The 18,476-nt window shown below is 41.2% G+C and overlaps 1 protein-coding gene across 1 annotated transcript in view; it reads left to right on the forward strand.

The window, feature by feature from the left end:
* The window catches only part of kiaa1549lb (KIAA1549-like b), a 57,739-nt gene that overhangs the window by 15,757 nt on the left and 23,506 nt on the right, over positions 1 to 18,476 (forward strand). The window contains exons 2-5 of the mRNA XM_040132320.1: positions 8,823 to 9,191; positions 12,553 to 13,050; positions 13,174 to 13,289; positions 18,154 to 18,373. Coding sequence (XP_039988254.1) covers positions 8,823 to 9,191; positions 12,553 to 13,050; positions 13,174 to 13,289; positions 18,154 to 18,373 — 1,203 coding nt within the window. The remainder of the gene's footprint in view (positions 1 to 8,822; positions 9,192 to 12,552; positions 13,051 to 13,173; positions 13,290 to 18,153; positions 18,374 to 18,476) is intronic.

Consider the following 18,476-nt stretch of genomic DNA (forward strand, 5'->3'; position numbering starts at 1 on the left):
TTCTCTCTCTCTCTCTCTGTGTGTCTCAAACACACACACACTGTATGCATGTGCATTGGGTTATACCAGGACAAGAAGTTATTTAAAGGGTTATTTGAAGAGGCAGTGACATAAATACTATTCTTGCAGATTTATCAGACATGTTTCCAGATTATCCAACCAGTTTGGAGGTTTGCTTGCCCACAATATAAGCTTAATATGCACAAATCTAATCGTTAAAATTTGTGTTGTTTTGAAGATCAGAAATGTCGTGTGATGTAAAACACACTTTGATTTGTACAATCTGAGTAATAAAGCCTTTCCTGATTCATCTTTTGTAGAGAAACGTGAATGTATGATGCTTCCATGGCAAGATATTGCGTGTATTTACCTTTCCTTTTATCTCTGTCTCTACCACGCGCTCTGTCTGCTTTCAACCTTGACAGTTCATAGGCCAGTGCTGCCTCTGGGCATGGTGCTGAAGTGAAAGATGACTTATTTTTGGTGGTTTTAATGGGACTGTGATTTCCTGCAGAACCCTACTGAGCCCTCTGACTTCCAGTCATCCTGTCTGCCCCAGCAAGGTTCGTCTGACCACGCTATGCATCAGGCAAACATTTAATCCTGAAATACTCTTACATTTTTATATACCATTAATCTGGCATCATCAGTGCAAGTATTTTTTTCAATGAAAAAAAAAAAACAATTTCCCTCGACCTAGCCAGTTTGCCTCTAATGCCAGAAATAATTTGGTGTATCTCAGATTGTTGAGGAGTTACTAAAGCTTGATATCAGCCATTTTCACCAGCAGACATTTGATTTATTGTCTTCAAATGAAGTCAAAATACAGGTGAAGCTGTTAAAGTTCAGGTCTACGTAAAGCCGCTAGTATTGACTTGAAGTTGGGAGCTCTTCTCTTGATGTGTTAATCCTCAATAATCACAGACTGATCTATAAAGTTTTTATATTATCCACGCTAACAAGCATCACTGAGAAATCTCATTCTGGCTATTGAACAGTGTTGAATGTTTTCCCTAAAGTTGTAAGATGTGGGCGTTTTCTCAGGTTTGACCCTTGTTAGAACTCAGTGTGCACTGAACATCTCAACTGTAACCACAGTAATCAGTGACAATTCACCCTCCTCCGATGAAAGTGTCAAACAGGCCCACATTTTATTTCACTGCTCTGTTGATGACACTGAGGTGCTGTGTATCTGATAATAATATTAGCTAGGTCACTCAGCTGTTACACCCCCCAAAAAGTCTAAGCTTCTCTGGAAGATCTTTCTTCAAAGCTACACATGTACAGCACATGCTAAATTTATTTAGACTCTTCAGTTCCCGAAATGGTGTTTGATACTGCCTTTGATACTGTCTTTGGTCTGCACCCTTCTTTCTGTCAGTTGAAGACTATTAAAAATAAATCAAGGCATTTTACTGACTTTAAAGGTCATTCACACTTTTACACCATCTACATTAATTTAAATTGCTCTAACTCCTGTTCTAACTTTAACTGCTGATATAATAGTTGTTGATGTGATGGTTTACTTTAGGGACCTCACCGTCAGGCAAAAGACACAAACTGATTTGCTTCTGAACCACCTTGCGTTTGTTTGTGTTTATGTGTTACCCTTTAAGCATAAAATACCCATATATGTCCTTACGTCTCAGCTCAGTTGTAGTTGAATACATAACCACAATGGACAACAGGGTCATTAAGACAGTCTTTAAGTGCATTTGCTAGTGGAGCATACAGTATAACTTGCACAATAATCAACACTTAAAGGAGCCTGAAGAAAAAAATCCATTGGGATATGTTCGAAGATGGCATTTAATAAATGTGGCTTAATGATCAGCATTCTTTTAAGTCACATTTGAGATATGTGGTGGCTCACTTAGTAGCCTAGTTGTTATTATTTTCTTATGTAGACAGTAAGGGCCAAGATTTATTGCACATTAAGAGATACACAGATGTAAAAGCTCAATTAATTCTTTAGTCAGCAATGTTTCCCCTTTTAGGAACCTAATCGCTTGACTATCTCTACGCTCATCAAACGTCCTCATTTCTATATTGTGGACCGCTTTTGTACGACTTTAGATCATTAACATAATTCAGCAACATTGTAAAAGTGCTGAAAATGTTCAGATCAAAACAAGAGATTTTTTTTTTCTGGACTGGTTTGTTTTTGTTCAGTGGAACTGTGTCTATATCCTTTATTCGCTGAATTGTTGCAGTACCTTTATTTCTGAATTTCTATAGAGAGGCCCAGAAATCAATTAATTTTGGCTGCTTTTGGTCCATCTTTGCCAAAAGGATTTGAGCCAGCAGATATATATGATCCCTCATATGAGAGTGGAGTGAATGTGTCCCCCGTCACCTTCCAAAAAGCTCGCTAAAAGCCCTGAATAATGGCTTGCTGGTCTGTTTTACTCAGCCACTGCCTGTAGTGGAAAACATAGAAACACTTGATAGGAACATTATCCCAATATACCATAAAGAGGAGCAGATACATGGAGAAATTATGTAATATCTAGTGTTGGGCAATTTAGAAAGTACAATGCACCAGGGATAATTTAGTTACCAGATCCATAGTACTCCATGTCAATATGACTGCTTGTTAAATCACTCTTCTTTTTTTTGCACGTTGCCTCATAATTGTTAGATTAGAGTTGCCTCTAATCTAACAGCATATAGCATCAAATTGCTCAAGCCTAGATGAGGCTAGCTCAAACACAGGGACAAGGACAGCGGAGTACAGCTGCTGTGAGCAGTAACAGGAGTGGACAGAGTGCAACAACATAAGCCATGACTACAGCGTCCTGAGCTGCATCAGGACAAAAGTTAGTATGTCAACGTGTCAGGCTGAAAAGGATGAGGAGCAGTAGCGTCAGTTGATAGGCATACCTTTATATGGAGCGAGAGCGAAAGAGAGAGAGAGAGAGTAAGAAAGAGGAGCACAGAGCAAAATAGGCGGCGAGAGAGTGCTCTGTTTCCCTTGAGTTAGAGGTCAGCGTATTGACCAGTGCTTGGTTTTTGCCCCCAAGGATTTCTTTCACTTGGTCGGGCGGTGTGGAGGTCCTCCCCCAAGAATGCATTTTCCATTCTCATTATGGACTAATATAATAGATATTACAATATTATAAAAACATGACATGGGTTGTTGATTTTCACAGTGGACTTAGCGAGAAGAAAAGCAAAACAAATATGCTCATTGATGAAGTGAGCGGTGCGTTCTGAAGTAATCCGTCACGTTTTCATGATCGCACTGTGCGCAGTGTAAAACAACATTGGTAAAACAAGACTAACATTGAATGGAATTGAACTGAGATTTTCTCATCCTCCCATATTCATTTGACGATGTGTCAGCATTTGGCTACTTACCAAAATTTCTTTTTGGTAAGTAGCCTACTGTAGATGCTTTTTGGTAAGTGCCAATGTCTGTAGGCAGGTCTCAGTACGTTGGTGAACAGCTGACTGAGTTATTGTAGAGAGTCAATTCCCCTCCGATTCTCATTCCTCTCTCTTAATCATTTTCTCCGACAGGTAGCATTCTTCGGACTTACATCTGTTTGATATCTGTGACAGCTGTCAATCTGGACTGCTTGACAGATTTTTTCTCCCTGGTTCATTTCTGCACTAAAGACGTTGGGAAACTCTATGAACTCATTTCATTATGAATTTATCTCCTCCGTAGCAGCAAAGCAGGTTACAACAGCTTTCAGAAACTCCTGCAGGTTAAACACTTGTTAGTAATCCCTAGCAACATATTAAGGCTACAAACAGCCCTTAATGCCACACTCTGTAAAATACCGAAGTTACGCTGGTACTCCCTCCATTCGAAAACAGAATATCTGATATAATGAATGAACATGTAATTGTATAGTCCTGAAATATAGAGCAGTAGAGAACTCTCATAGTTGTTTCCTTTATTTGGCTTAGGCGTTGCACCTAAATCTTATAATGGTTGGGAAATCCCTTGTAGTGTAATAGTAGAACACTTATACCAAAGACATGGTCAGCAGACTGACTGAGTAATGTCATTTGCACAACAATGTATATCAATGTATAAAGTCATCTAACATTAGCCACTGTAAGCTACCGGTCATACCAGACCAAGTGAGGCTGCAGCAGCATGTTATTTTGCTTATGACTTAAAGATGATTTGTAAGAAGAAGAGTGTGTTTTTTTTCTTCATTCAAAAATTACATAATCTGGATATAAACAATTTCTGAATCCACATTACAAACTAATGATGTGTTCCTTGGCCTAACTCGAAGTTATTTCAAATACCCTAACAAACAAATTGTTCATACATGTTCATTCATTCATCACTCATTCATTGCCTCTGACAAGAAGGCAATGAATGAGTGATGAATGAATGAACATTTATCTTAATACCATGTGTAGATCTCTGCGTGCTTGCAGGGTTAAGTTTCCGCTGGGCTGCGTTCCAGAAAGCCGATGTGTTTTCTCAGCCTGCTGTGCTGTTTTCACCCTCTTTTTAAAAAAAACTGAAAGAAATAGAAAACACAAAAAATGGTTCTGGATGCGTGTGACATCCTCCCTCCCATCCATACTGTCACCTCAGCAGTGCCTGGCATCATTGCCAAGCGCTCCTCCGGCCCTGCGCGGACATGATGCCTCCATACACAGACAAAAAACAAAGGCCGTGTGCAAGACATACAGTATGTCCAAATACTTATTTTCAAAAAAAAAGTCTCTCATTCCAGACTTTTTTCAGCCTTGCTATTGAAGCTCTTATTTATCATTTTAATAGAACAACAACAGCTCAGAGCAGTTGCCATTGCTTCCGCCGTCCCTAAACTGTCAAAACATGGGAAGCACTTCCTGAGCAGCAGTGGACCAGGTTTCTCAAATGTGTTTCTCTGCTCCCAGGTTTCCATCCACCTCACTATTGAATTACACTCAGTTGTTTACCATTTTCCGCGCACAAGAGAACAAAAACAGCTCAAAGCAAAAGGAGAGGCAGCGTATAATGTGAGTGGAACAGCAGGAGCGCCAGCAGTGTCATGTCTGTGTCCTGGTAGCTCAAAGATAGTGCTGGCTGCAGAGTGAAAAAATGAGTGTGGAAATGAGGTCTGCAGTTTGTGTGTGCTGGTTGCAGTGGGTTTCAGAGACAAGTGTAGTGCTCTCTTCACTAAAGACGTTTACTAAAATCAAACATTGCATATGATCATACATGCTTGGAGTATCGATTTTCTGTAGGCAACTGTATTTAACCCCTTGACAACCAGTTTTTCCCCTCTATTTCCCTTTTTTTTCCTCTTAAGTGGCTTTAACAATCTTATTCACACTGTCTGACCATAGCCTACATATATTGTATCTATTGGTTTCAAGTTTTCATCGAAGCTATATGATGTTGAAATATTCAAACCCAAAACGTTTATGGCTTTTCATAAAAATATTGTATGTCTTGTGCATCATTTCATACACATTTACCCAAAATTCGGTCTGACGTATTCAGTATCTTTGGAAACTTTGGGACCACCATTAGAGTTATAGGAACAAGGTTCTATGGGTTTGAACAATGTTGGCCAATCGCCGCACAATAAGTTTTGTGTCTGACAGTGTGTGGCTCAGGAGGTAGAGCGGGTCGTCCAGTTAACCGGAAAGTCGTTGGTTCGATCCCCGGCTCCTCCAGTCCACATGTCGAAGTGTCCTTGGGCAAGATACTGGACCCCAAATTGCCCCTGATGTGTGTGTATATGTATAGGAAGTGTTGAAAAGTGAAAAGTGCTATGTAAGTTGCAGTCCATTTACACTTTTCCTTACTTACATATTTTTTTCATGATCCATTAATTTTTTAGTTTTTAGAAATATTGAAAAATGCCCATCGCAACCCAAGATGACATCTTAGAATTGCTTAAAAGCCTGACGGTGGCGGTGGGAAGAATCATGAAATATAAAGACAAAATGACCTCCACTTCAATGATTTCCTCATTCTTCCAACGCTATTTTACCAAACTGTTGCTCCTCTGTCTCCAGTTTCTCTCTAGGACTATTCCATTTTCTTTTTCCATGACTTCCAGCACACCCCTTTTTCACCATCCTCTCTCTCTTCCTCTCTCCTTTTTACCTGCACACCTTTTCCTCTCTCGTCCATTGTTGAAATCCTCCCATATGCTCAACTCTGTCAGAGCAGGTGGCAAACCACAGGTGGACCCCAAACCTCCGCTCGAACTGGCCACCGTCCCACACACCCAAAGTCATGTTGCCATGCTAAGGGAGGGGGGTTCGTTCATTCAGCAGGAAGCAGGACAGATATCCTTTGTTATGTTAGAGCTCTTTTGTGACTACAGAAATACATTTCCCTGCTTCCCAATCTTTGTTTTATAACATAATTTTAGAAGAATGGATTAGAATTTGCAGTATAGCAATTTCACTAATCACATTTTAGCACATTAGTGATTAATTGAAGAAAAGGAATCAAATGGCATCATGAATACAGCATGAAGGAGCTGCCTTTAAGAAAGTAATGCTGGCAGTGAAATTCAGTCATTTATCCCTCTGAAAACAAATTATAAGAAGCATTATGCCAATTCTCCGGGATATTGGTGACATTTAACAATATGTTCAGAATCACTGACCTGGAACTTTTACTGAATTTGTAGGTGTTACTTTCTGTTACAGTTTCATTTAATGATCTGCAGATATCTGCAGACAGATTTTTTTAGATCGCTTCACTGTGCCAGCTGTGTGAGTTCACGCTGCCTTAGGCTAGTCCTCATGTGTGTAATTCAGAAAACATGAACTCAAGGGCCTCACATTTCTGCAAACTTGATTGGAAAACAGAATGAGCAAAAATGACCGATATGTGAGTATCCAGCCTCTTTTTGCTAGCCAGTTTGTTTGTTGATCCCCCTGAACTCAGTTTCTCTCCTGTTCTTGTCTCTCTGAAACTGAAGGAGTTGTATGTGAGTGCTAGCTGGATGCACTTCAGCAAGGGAAACATGCTGAGGGGGCGGGAGATGTGACAGGACTGCAAAACTTTATAAATGGATAAAAGAACCCCTGTATGGATGTATCGAGGATGTGCTGAGAATAAAAGGAAAACAGAGGACGGGAAGGGATGAGAGGCAACTCCACGTTGGCCGTCTTGGTTCATTAATCACCTCCATCATCTTCATGATCGTTACTGTACCGTAAACTTCCATATATCTCTTTCATCCTGCCTTTTACAGAGGCATAATTTCTGCAGAGGCCGAAACACTGTAACATGAGCCCATTGTGTGTTTTTAGAAGCAGTCTTATCTTTGCTATACTTCAGCACACGGCTGCTATCTCTTGAATAATTCTATTTGTTCCACTTTGAAGATTGTCTCTTTTTTCTCTCCTTTGGGAATACATAACTGTCTGCCCTTGGTGTACTGTCGCAGACTATTAGAAAGATGTGTTTACACCCCTAAACCTGGCACGTGACTAGTATTTGTGATGTTTTCACCTTGGCGCCTAGGGTAAAATGATTACAGGAAAAAAAGCCAATTAAAACATTGTACCTGAAAGTAAATTTATTATTTATTTTAAATTTTATGGCTTATCTCACACTATCAGAATTGATCATGACAACAGCCATCTGCAGACGTGTACTGTTGGAGTCAGGTCTCTTACGGGCTTGTGTGAAATACCTGACTCTTTGGGCTTCATCTGTCGTCTTTAGAAAGATAAATTCTTTGTTGACATGCAGCCTGAATGAATATGGACACAGCCTAGGCAGTAAGATTTTTCACGCTGCCAGGAATTTTTATACAGTTTTTCAAACTTATACACAGCAGAAATTTGGAACCACTTTCCAATAAAGCTCCCTTTATTTTTAGGCGTAAATAATGGTTTTAATAAATGATTCACTAATGCCTTGTTGATCAGCTCTATAAAAATTGTAACTTTAAGATAATGATTTTTTAAAACTCCGAATCGTTCACATGAGTATCACCCTCAAAAATCCAATATAGGTAAGGCTATAACCTCAGAGGTTGTTCTTAATAATGTCCTGTAACTGATGTATAAATAATTAGTATTTTTTTTACAAACCACTAGCAAAGCCATTAGTTACAACCTACAACCCTTTCTAAAGGGTGGTGTTTAAGAGGGTGGTGGTATATTAGAGATAAATGTAGTTTAATCTGCAGTTTGGAATGTTTGTCCCCCCCCTCTGGCAGTGAAAGTAATTACACAAACACTGTCAAATAACAGAGAAATTTCCACAGTTCCAAGACAATAATTAATTATTTAAGTAGAGTACATGTAATAGCTACATAGCCTACTCCAAATGTGTTACATATACCAGCATGTCCAAGGGCAGTAAGGCGACATCCGTGTCTGCCCTCAGTCCCTTCTCTTCCTTCAGCGCTCACCAGGGAGGAGGAGCCACACCAATAGTAAGCTGTGTTTGTCGTCGCTGTCGATTGCTTTCTTTTTTAGACTGTAGTCCTTCCTCTGAGCGTAGAGTTTCTATTTCACCTGGAGCACCAGAAACTTTTCTTGGAAGCTTCTTAGGTTTTTCCGCTTTTGGCTCCCTCATACTCGTAGTACTTCACTCCATCTCCGTTGCTCCCGTTTGCTCCCCTCTTCAGCTCTGGCAAACTTGCTGGTTTACGTAAAACGCATCGCTACGCAGCGCAGCATGGGAATTTCACCACAGACATCAGAATTGATACTCCGGTATACTGCGAAATACAGAGATTTACCTGGTGCTGATAGGCTTAATCTGTGTGAATTCGTTTGGATGCTCATTTATATGTAAAAGTCCCACACTCCAGCTTTAAAATTAGGCCTTTATTGGTGCCAATAATATTGTGTTGTCTCCCTGTCTGTTCCATTAACAGAAAAATCCACCTATGATGCCTCTGGTTCCTCGTCTCTATCAAGTGACCCTGCAGCCGCAGCTACTCCTGCTCTCCCATTGAAAGACCTGTCGGTGGCGGAGGAGGTGCCTTTCTCAGCCGTCCACTCAGATGGTGACTCTGTGTCTGAGGGGGAAGGTTTAGCAGGGCAGCCTGCCTTTTCTTCTGTTTTAACTGTCATGGCAGGGACTGTCAAACATCCAGTGAGCCTTGATCAAAGTAGAACCTCGTCGACTATCACCAGGGATGAGACCCACACCACCCAATGGCCTTCACATAATTCCGGCCATGGCGCAGAGATGTCCTCCTCATCCTCATATGTGGCAGATAGGATCCACCGTGCTAGCTCAGGTCTGGCTTCCAACATGTCTCACCACTTCAGGCTATTACCATGTTATCACCTGTCTATATGCTATCGCATGTGTCCTTTATGGATGGAAATAGTAATGTCTCATCATTTTCATCATCGACAGTATCATCTCCTTCATTGTCTTCATCAGTGTTGTCACCAGCTCCATCCAATTCCTCTGTTTTATCATCCTTGGTGTCTCTGTTCTCTCTATCATCTTCCACTGAGTGGATAAACAAAGCTGGTGGTCAAAGGAGTGTGTCCAGCCATGCCCCCCTGACAGAAACAGCAACATAATCTCCAGCATGGTCTCTTGTTTGGAAAGATCTAACAACCACGCAATCCACCACTCATTCGGTTGTAGATCTACCAGCTGTTACACAGGGACAGCAAAGCACAACAACCAAACCATCAAACTCTCCAAGTGAAAACACAATTGAAAAGAGCAATAAAATGACGAAACACACATTTTACTCATCAGCAGATCAAATCCAGGGAATGTGTGAAACATACATAAGTAGTACAAACTCAAAAGTAATCAAGAAAAACCAGGAACCAGCACATATACATCATATTCTTCTCCTAACCATGGACAAAATCTTTTAAAGATTTTATATGAACCTACTCAGACACAGAACCCAGCTATGAACTCTGTATCGGCCAATAATCTTGATAGTATTTCCCTCCAATAAAGAGAGTCAAGCTCCTCAAACGCAGCAGGGAGATCCACAAAATCCCACATCAGCAGTGCTGTCTGCCCATCCTAACGGCTATTCAATTTCTAGTCATGTCACACAGCAGATGTTAAATCAAACAGCATATGCGGAAAAGAAAGACAAAACAGTAGATGGACAGACTTTTGTTCACAGAGGTATTGGAGATGCAATCATGTCGCCTCTCAGGTCACATGTTGTATATCCAACTGTATCACCAGAAATGAAGTTCAGGCCCGCTGGATCATTTTTAACAATTTCCTCTGAGACTCCACCAAGTGAAACATCTCTTTCTGAAACTGCAATCACTACGCTAACACCTACCTACTCAGGCATGGTGTCCTCGGAGCCTGCATCTAATAATGGTGATTTACTGATGGCAGCGGGTCACAGCAGGCCCACAGTTCCTGCCATCAATATAAATTACAACCAGGGAAAGATAGCAGGAGCAAAGCTCAAATCTGTTTCCACCCAAGCTCACCAGAATAACTCACTTTCGCTCAGACAGCCAAGGCCCGAGTCCACGGGTGGTTCCATCCTCAGCTCAATGACTAGAGCAGCAACAACCTCCTCCACATCAGAGTCCGATTCACTTAATTTGCCAAGTAATGAAGTCATAAACCTTCAACAATTTGTAACACAAACAAGGTCTCCTAGCGGCATAACATAGGAGCCTAAAGGATGGACAACGCTAAAGATGATATTTTCCTCCATCAATAGAACAGTGTCTCTTTCTGGTGTTGCCAGTTCGGTCAGGAAAAGATATGACGTATAAAACCCTGCACAAAAGTTTTTCACAGCCTACTCAGCCTACATACTCATTGCCATTGTTTCTCAGCCACAGCCCAAACCACACCAACACTGATATGATGGCCTGTATGCCAGTAGTGAGGTTAATTTTGCAGACCATCCTAAAGCCTCATTATTATCCAAAATAACTCTCTCACAAAGACCTTTCAAACAAGGTCTTTACTTTCATTTCCCCACAACTTTTATACAACATCTGGTCTAATGCTATCTCCCAATAATTCTCAACAGACAGTGTCCTCAGCTGAAGTGTCTGTTTCTATTATAAAATCTGAGAGTGCTGGCCACAGTATATCTTTGTCTTTCCAGGTGGAAACTAGTGCAGGAAACAGTAAAACATCAACACCTTCCACAGTTAACACATCATTTGGAAAGAGGCCTGCTGAGAGCTTCCCCAGAAATACTGCAAAGTGTTCAGTGTCTCCTTTATTTAATGGAAAGAGTATTCTCTAATCAGGGACACTGCGTTTTACAAGAAGGGTGTTCCATCAGGGCAGTTCACAACACAGTTTCCATCTTTCATGACTAGAAAAGATGTTTTTATCTTGAATAAAGGCTCTGAAGTTTCTGCCAAAGGATCTCCCACCAAAAACCTCTTTTTCTCCAGTAACATTTGATGCTGCATTACAACCTTTTGAAAGCCTTTCTTGTAAAGATGACTTGACAGTCAAGGGGCCGTTATGAGTGGTGTCCTTCTTCCTGGTCAGAAATCATCCCAACACCTAGGACAAACCCTTCTTCTCACGCTCAGGGACCAATCACTAGTGTGAGTAGGGATAAATCAAACTTTTATTTAGACAGACAGACAACCATTCCCTCCACTGCTTCCTCTGCAGCAAATGCTTCCTCCATTGATGGACAAAACAGCACTGAGACAGTGGGCGCTATTTTCAGCTTTGGCACAAAATTAGTGGCACCATATACAAAGTGGAAAGCCACCAAGCTTGTGCCTTTTCAAAGCAGTGCCTTGCATCTACTGACTCTAATAGGACAAATTCTAATCTACCAGCAGATGGCCCATCATATGAACATCTAAAGCTGGAAGACGGACAAGAACTTAATGCGCATATAGATTTCAACTGATCCAACAGCCAACACTACTGATCTGTATTCAGTTTATCCAACTGTTGGAGCATATCCATCTTTTACATATGTTAAAGGAACACGAGATTATAAAGAACAGAACAGGAATTTGTCCCCAGCTAATCTCAGATCTGCTGTGGCTGTCAGTGTACAGCAAGGAGCCACTGTAAACGCTGCTGCTCCATCAGTGTGGGGTTCAGATACTTTCCTGCCCCTCTCTCACATAACTACCGATGCTGTAACTTCCTCACAAGCTACTCCGCTTGCACTCGTGTATCAGAGAAACCCCCCTTTGGCAGATGATATGGCTGTCACACTTCCAAACAACCCTTCACACAGTTTCTCTGACACTGACTATATCAGTAACACAACTGATTAAAATCCGAAAGGGGTTAACCTCACCAAGAGAGCTGATGCCATCATCACCATTAACACTGTCTTCATCATCATCATCTTCAGAGGCTTCATCAGTGTCACTCAGCGTTACCAAAAACTTCTCAGGTGTCCTCCTTACATGTGAATCTCACCACCCCGGTTTCTTCCAAAGCTTCATCATCAACGTCATCATCGTCACCATCAACATTAAATTCAGCTGATATGATATTGTCAAGTAAACCAACCATGTTCCCAGACACTGCATCATCATCTCTGTCTGCAAAAGCTCTACCACGCACATTTTCCTCCCTGTCACCTGGTCTGATCTCATCAATAGATTTTAATTGCTCACAGCATGTGACTGACACGTTTGTTGTCCTTACAGATTCAGGGACAGATGAGTTAAGCGCTGGAACATCCAGAGTAGTTGCACTCACTTTCCCCAAAGAGAAGGAGGCCAGTCTAGCCCCCTCTCAATCAGTCAGAATTACTCTCTCTGCTGGGCCCACTGAAAGGACATCTCAGGTACCAACTCTGACCCCTCGACAGGACACCACAACAGCCTCTGTGAAGCTTGCCACCACAACTGTAGCTTCAACCACCAAAACTGAAAATCCCACCGCTACCATGCCTTCCCTAAGAGTCATCACTGGAACCACGCAGTCTACCACCACTACCACACAACAGCCAACACCTGTTACCAGGAGGACGACCGCCACCACAACAATCAGGACTCAAACCAGCAGGAGAACATTCACTCCACTTGTCCCGAGAACAAGCCCTCCCAGGGGGGCCACCACCGTCTTCATCTCCCCTTTCACCACCACCACAGAGGCGCCGCCACAGCAGTGCAACATCACAGAGAGAATGTGGGTGAAAACAGGTAAACAATGCTTTTTTCACAGTCTATCCCTCTTGTGAAATTTTATTATTTCTCTAACATGTTTTGTCTTTTGGTTATCTTTGTTTGCCCTTACTTTCATCTTTGTATCTATATCTCTGTTAGTTGTTTCCATCTATGTGAGAAGAAACAGGCTGGACAGCATCCAGAGGCAGAACCTGCGGAGGGGACTAAGCCAGGGCCTCCGAAAAGCTCTGAATGACACTTCTGCTCAAGCACAGGTCAGACTGTTGTTCTGTTATTACTGTTAATTGCTCAAGATAAATACAACTTTGTCAACCATTGGATATATACTGAACATTCATTTATCCATAGGTGTAGACTCAAAGAATGTGATACACTAAAGTAGCTTTAAGCTGAAGGGGTTATTGTAACCCGATGGCAGATTCAGAGTGACATGCTTTATCTTTTTGTACTATTTACTACTATGGAAATAAATGGACTCAAAGCACACACACATTCAATTTGGGGTTCAGTATTGAACCACCAACCTTCTGGTTAGTGGACAACCTGCTCTACCTCCTGAGCCACAGCTCTCCCCTTTGAAGGTACTTTCGGAAATCAGGAGTGCTGTTTTTATTTTTACAGCATCAACCAGCATCACTACGCAGACAGATGTAACAGCTGTGACGGGTTGCCTACAATCTCAAAACAATCTTGGTTACCTAAAGTAGAAGTAGAATCCAAAAGAATGCAAAAATAAATTTTAAATTAATTCAGAAGGAAGGAAAAAGGTTTTTTTCAGCCTTTGTTTTGGGAAGTGTTATAAGTTTGGCCAGATACAAAGAATTGGTTTGCTGATGCTGAGATTTTGGTTCATTGTGCGGTAGGAAAAGTTGTGAATTGAGCGAAGTAAAAGTTATTCAGATTTACTGCTATTCAAGCCTCTCTGAATTTAATTAACAGATCTATTTGAAGCTTGTGTCTCACATATTATATAAGCTGTATGATATATCATGAACATGACATGTTGATTGACAACTGCTTTTTCACCGACCAAAGCTGTTGCTTGTTCTCAGACTCAAGCAAAATAATCAGAAACAATCTTCTAACACTGATGAACAGTGAATGGTTCCTGATTGTGCCCTCACAAGAAATGTGGTGATCTATTAGCGTGGAGTGAATTAGACACTTAAACCAAGGACCCATATGTAGGCTATGTGAGAAGAGATGAGGACTAATATAGAAATTAGGTTGACTGAATGTATCCCAGAAGGCAGTGGGTGATGTCAAATATTTGAGTAACTGTACCGACACTAAAACAAGATGTAGATTAGGTCTGTAGCAGAACTGTAGATGAGAACTGTTGCTCCTTATATTTACAAGAGACAAGCTTTTTATTTACAACCAGTGAGTCTGTCCACACTTCATCAAAAGGCAGTCTTACCGTAGGAGTGGACACAGCAGATTTGGTTTAACAAAAACTCAGGAAACCAATCTCAGCATTTACCCTGCAATAATGACACAAACAGATCCCGTGCACACACAATGAATTTTGTTTCTGTGGATTAGCCATTTGTGGAACCAATCATGGTTCCTGCTGTGCCAAATCCATTCTCTCTGTCAACAAGCCCCTAACACCTCTGCTCAGTGTGTATCGGGAGCACCTCTTGGCTATAGGAAGATGTTAAAATTACAGCCAGTGAGAAGTAGAAATGTGTATGTTTTAGGCTGTTAAACAGAGAGAAAAGGATTTCTTAAGGGAAAGATGTTAGCTAGTTGTGGTAGGATGTTGTCTATTTACTTTGCATACCGTACACTGAACATGTGAAAAAAAAAAAAAGGCTAAATTGAATTTGGTTGAAAAAATCAGACTGCTTGTGTCTTGAAATCATTGAAACAGCAATGTGGTTCCTTTCCTACATAAAGAAAATATCTCCTCCTAGTCTCCAGTGGGTTGGAGTGCCTTTAGAGTGTGTGTGCGTATTTCTGTGTGTGCGTGTGTATGCTTGTATATCTGCAACCCAGTGAAACGTCCTGACGTGTTGTATTTCTCAATGTTGTAGTATCAAATAATTGAGAGTTTGTCCTACCCTGTGTGAAGGTCAGTGCTCTCACATGTTAACTCTCTCCGTAGTCTCTGAAGGGGGTTCTTGCTTCAGTGCACTCCTGTCACCCATTTCAACATTGCATGGGTTCCTTCTAGCAGCACTGCTCTCTCATCCAATGGGAAACAAGCTGTTGGCAAGGGAAATTGCCTCTGTGTTTAATTATAGGTTATAAATGGTTGGGAGGAGAGCGATGTGCCATGCTGATGCTAAAAAGATGATGAGAAATAGACTAAATGACTTAGACCACGAGACTAAAACCATTTTGCACCTTTAAAAAAATGAACGTGAAGTGTTTTTGTGTCTTCACGTTAGGGCTGTCCAGTGACTTGAAACTTTTTGAATGTCAGAACTGAGATCTGTTGGGTTAATCTGTTGGCAGCCTTTCACACTCTTTGAGACAGAGTTAGTGGGTGTGTTATCTTTGGTGTGCTCGAAATGCAGTCTCTTAATAACACCTTCACACGAGTAAAGCCTGAAAGAGGATGAAGCGATGAATTGATAATTAAGGGCTCTTTTCACAGAGCTCATGAGAAGGCTGAATTGTGAGGAGGCAGAGTGGTGACTCTCAGCTACTCACAGAGATTGTAGGCTCTCAGTGTTTTTGGCCATTGGACCTCCCTTGTCAGCACAGGCTTCCAGATGGGTTTAGATAATGGACCAGAATGGTTTGACCTCTCTCTCTCTCTGTCTCATACACACACACACACACACACACACACACACACACACACACACACACACACACACACACACACACACACACACACACACACACGCACACACACCTAGTTTCGCCACATCTGTCATGATTCCCTTTCCGGGTTCCATGTAAGTACAGTTAAAAAAAAAGTCAAACTCTTACCGACAAACGTAAGTACATTTTTTCTGGAATGACACACAGTTACGAAACACGCCGATGTCACCTGTGTTTCTGTGAGAATGGGGACGCAGTGATACCTGGCCTCTTGGGTTAAAAGTGAAGGAACATAAGCCTCTTTGTAACAAACTCCCTATTTAACAGTCTCTCCCATGTCATGTCTTATTCTCTTCTCTCTCTTCCTAGCAGCCCTTCAATCCCTCCTGTTCACATATCTGTATTCACCGGTCACTCTCTCCTATTCCTCATGCTCTCGTTAGCAAATAGTTGGAATACACTCTTTAGTGCTCAATCAATCCAGCATGGTTCAATATCTTGTCAGCCCATTTGCCAATATGACTGACTGACAGCACCTCAAGATCCACTCTAAAGGACTATATCGCAAATATGCTCATGCTGATTAACTACAAACATTTTACATCACGGATGGTTTCTTTTCATTTTAGTTTTGTATGAAAATAAACTTTAAGCCTGCTTCAGGCCTTGCTCACAGCAGGCATTTTGACTTTTCATAGCAGGAAAAGCACAGGTGTTACTAATAACATTAATGTTGACTCTGCTCTGTTCGAGTGTCCCAGTAAGTAATGACAGTGTACAGTGAGCCAGGAGGCACAACACCAGGACCCTGAGACTGAAGCAGCTAAATGGAATCTAGTCGTCATTAAATTTATTTACAACTGTGCTTTTCCGACTGTGACATGAAAATGCAAGGGATTTTCATAATGGACTAAAATTGATTTAAAAAAAATGGTCTGCACCATCATACCACAAAATGAAGTTTTCCAACTGTCAGAGACCTTATCATACCATTTATAAAGCTTGCAGCTGTCACTTTAATATGCGTGGCTGTATTGTAGCTAACGGTGAAAATAAGTCTGCAGTGCTGCAAGTAACAGCTTTGTGATGACACTCGATTTACACGATTTTTGCATCTGTGTGATGAAGTACCTCTTTTATCCCACAACTGATATGACAGTAGGCCAAGAACTTTGTAAAGTGGTAAATTGGGACTAATTTATTTTAATTGTAGTCACCTCTCATATTGTTTGGATGTTTTAAACAGTTGTATTATGGAATCTACTTTAGTTTTATGTTGTTTTAATCAATGGTTTTATTTAGTGAGTATTTATTACCTTCGTTTTGGTAATCAGCAAAACAATAAATTTGGTTGATAAGGACGGGAGCACTGTAATTGACATGCTTTTATGGATGAATAAATTGAACTTTTGAACCATTGTACCTACCTTGATTTTTTAAGGGTATACTGCACTGACCTACAAAGTGCAGTAAAGCAGTGAAGTTGGGAAAAAAAGGTTTAAGGTTTTCTTTAGGCTGATTATATTCCGAAAAAAAAACTGTCATAGAACTCACAAAATATCTTTAAAAGAATGCAGATACTGCACTCTGCCTTTGGATAATCTTGTTTAGAGACACTGCAGTGTCAACTAAAAAACTGTGTTTTCTCAGGTTTCCTATCCATTTTCACCAGTTTGTTTAAGAAAATAAACTCCTTGATTATTATTTACAGTGCATATCTTATAAGAATCAAGTTTTTCTGTGTTTGGTTAAATTTTTATCTGTCCAAGTTTATTATTTTATTCACCTTCATGGCTAAGTGTAGCGGGAACTACCACAGAGGCAGTTTTGAGTAATCTGGCAGGTGTCTGTCTGTCTGTCTGTGGACAGATTTTGTCACCACAATAGCGGTCATAACCATGCAAGATACAGTGACAAAACTTTACAGGTGTGTAGTTGAGATCAAAATGAAGGCCGAGTTAAAAGATGGGTGTGGTCCGAGCAACGGTGTTGGAAGTAGGGGGGGTTGGAAGGAGGGAAGGGGCCATCAACTGGCGTAATCCCATCACAAGATGGTCTGTAGTTTTACTTAATGTCTTAGATTGGACAGGAATGATTGAAACAGGGATACAGTGATCCATGACCTAGAACGAATATGGATTAGGGGTGTAAAGTGGAGGGGCCAATGGCGCGTGCGCACACACACACACACACACACACACACACACACACACACACACACACACACACACACACACACACACACACACACACACAGACTCACAAAAACAATACCAGCCACCCTGACGCAGCTGGTAACAACTACCTATAGACATCTAATTTTCTTTTTTACTCTACCAGGTGGAGACTGTATTCGGCTCTCCCAACATGACGGTGGCTTATCATGTGACTGGAGGGGACGTGGTCTACCCCCCCTCTGTAGTGCTGGAAGGCTTGGACTCCTATGGCCGTGATAAGCTGATTGCAGACCTGCGACAGTACCTCCCCATGGTAACAGCCCTGCCCCTCCCAGCTGCATTATGGAGATCCGGCCCAGCCACTGGCTTCCAGCTGAAAACAGGTCAGCTAGTGTTAAGTCAGGATGAAAGCAAAAAAAATAAGTCAGAGATCAGCTTGAGACTTACAGTTATTTTTTCCCTGCTGCAATTGTGCACAGGAGCAAT

Source organism: Xiphias gladius, chromosome 1, assembly GCF_016859285.1.
Source record: "Xiphias gladius isolate SHS-SW01 ecotype Sanya breed wild chromosome 1, ASM1685928v1, whole genome shotgun sequence".
NCBI classification, from domain to species: domain Eukaryota; kingdom Metazoa; phylum Chordata; class Actinopteri; order Istiophoriformes; family Xiphiidae; genus Xiphias; species Xiphias gladius.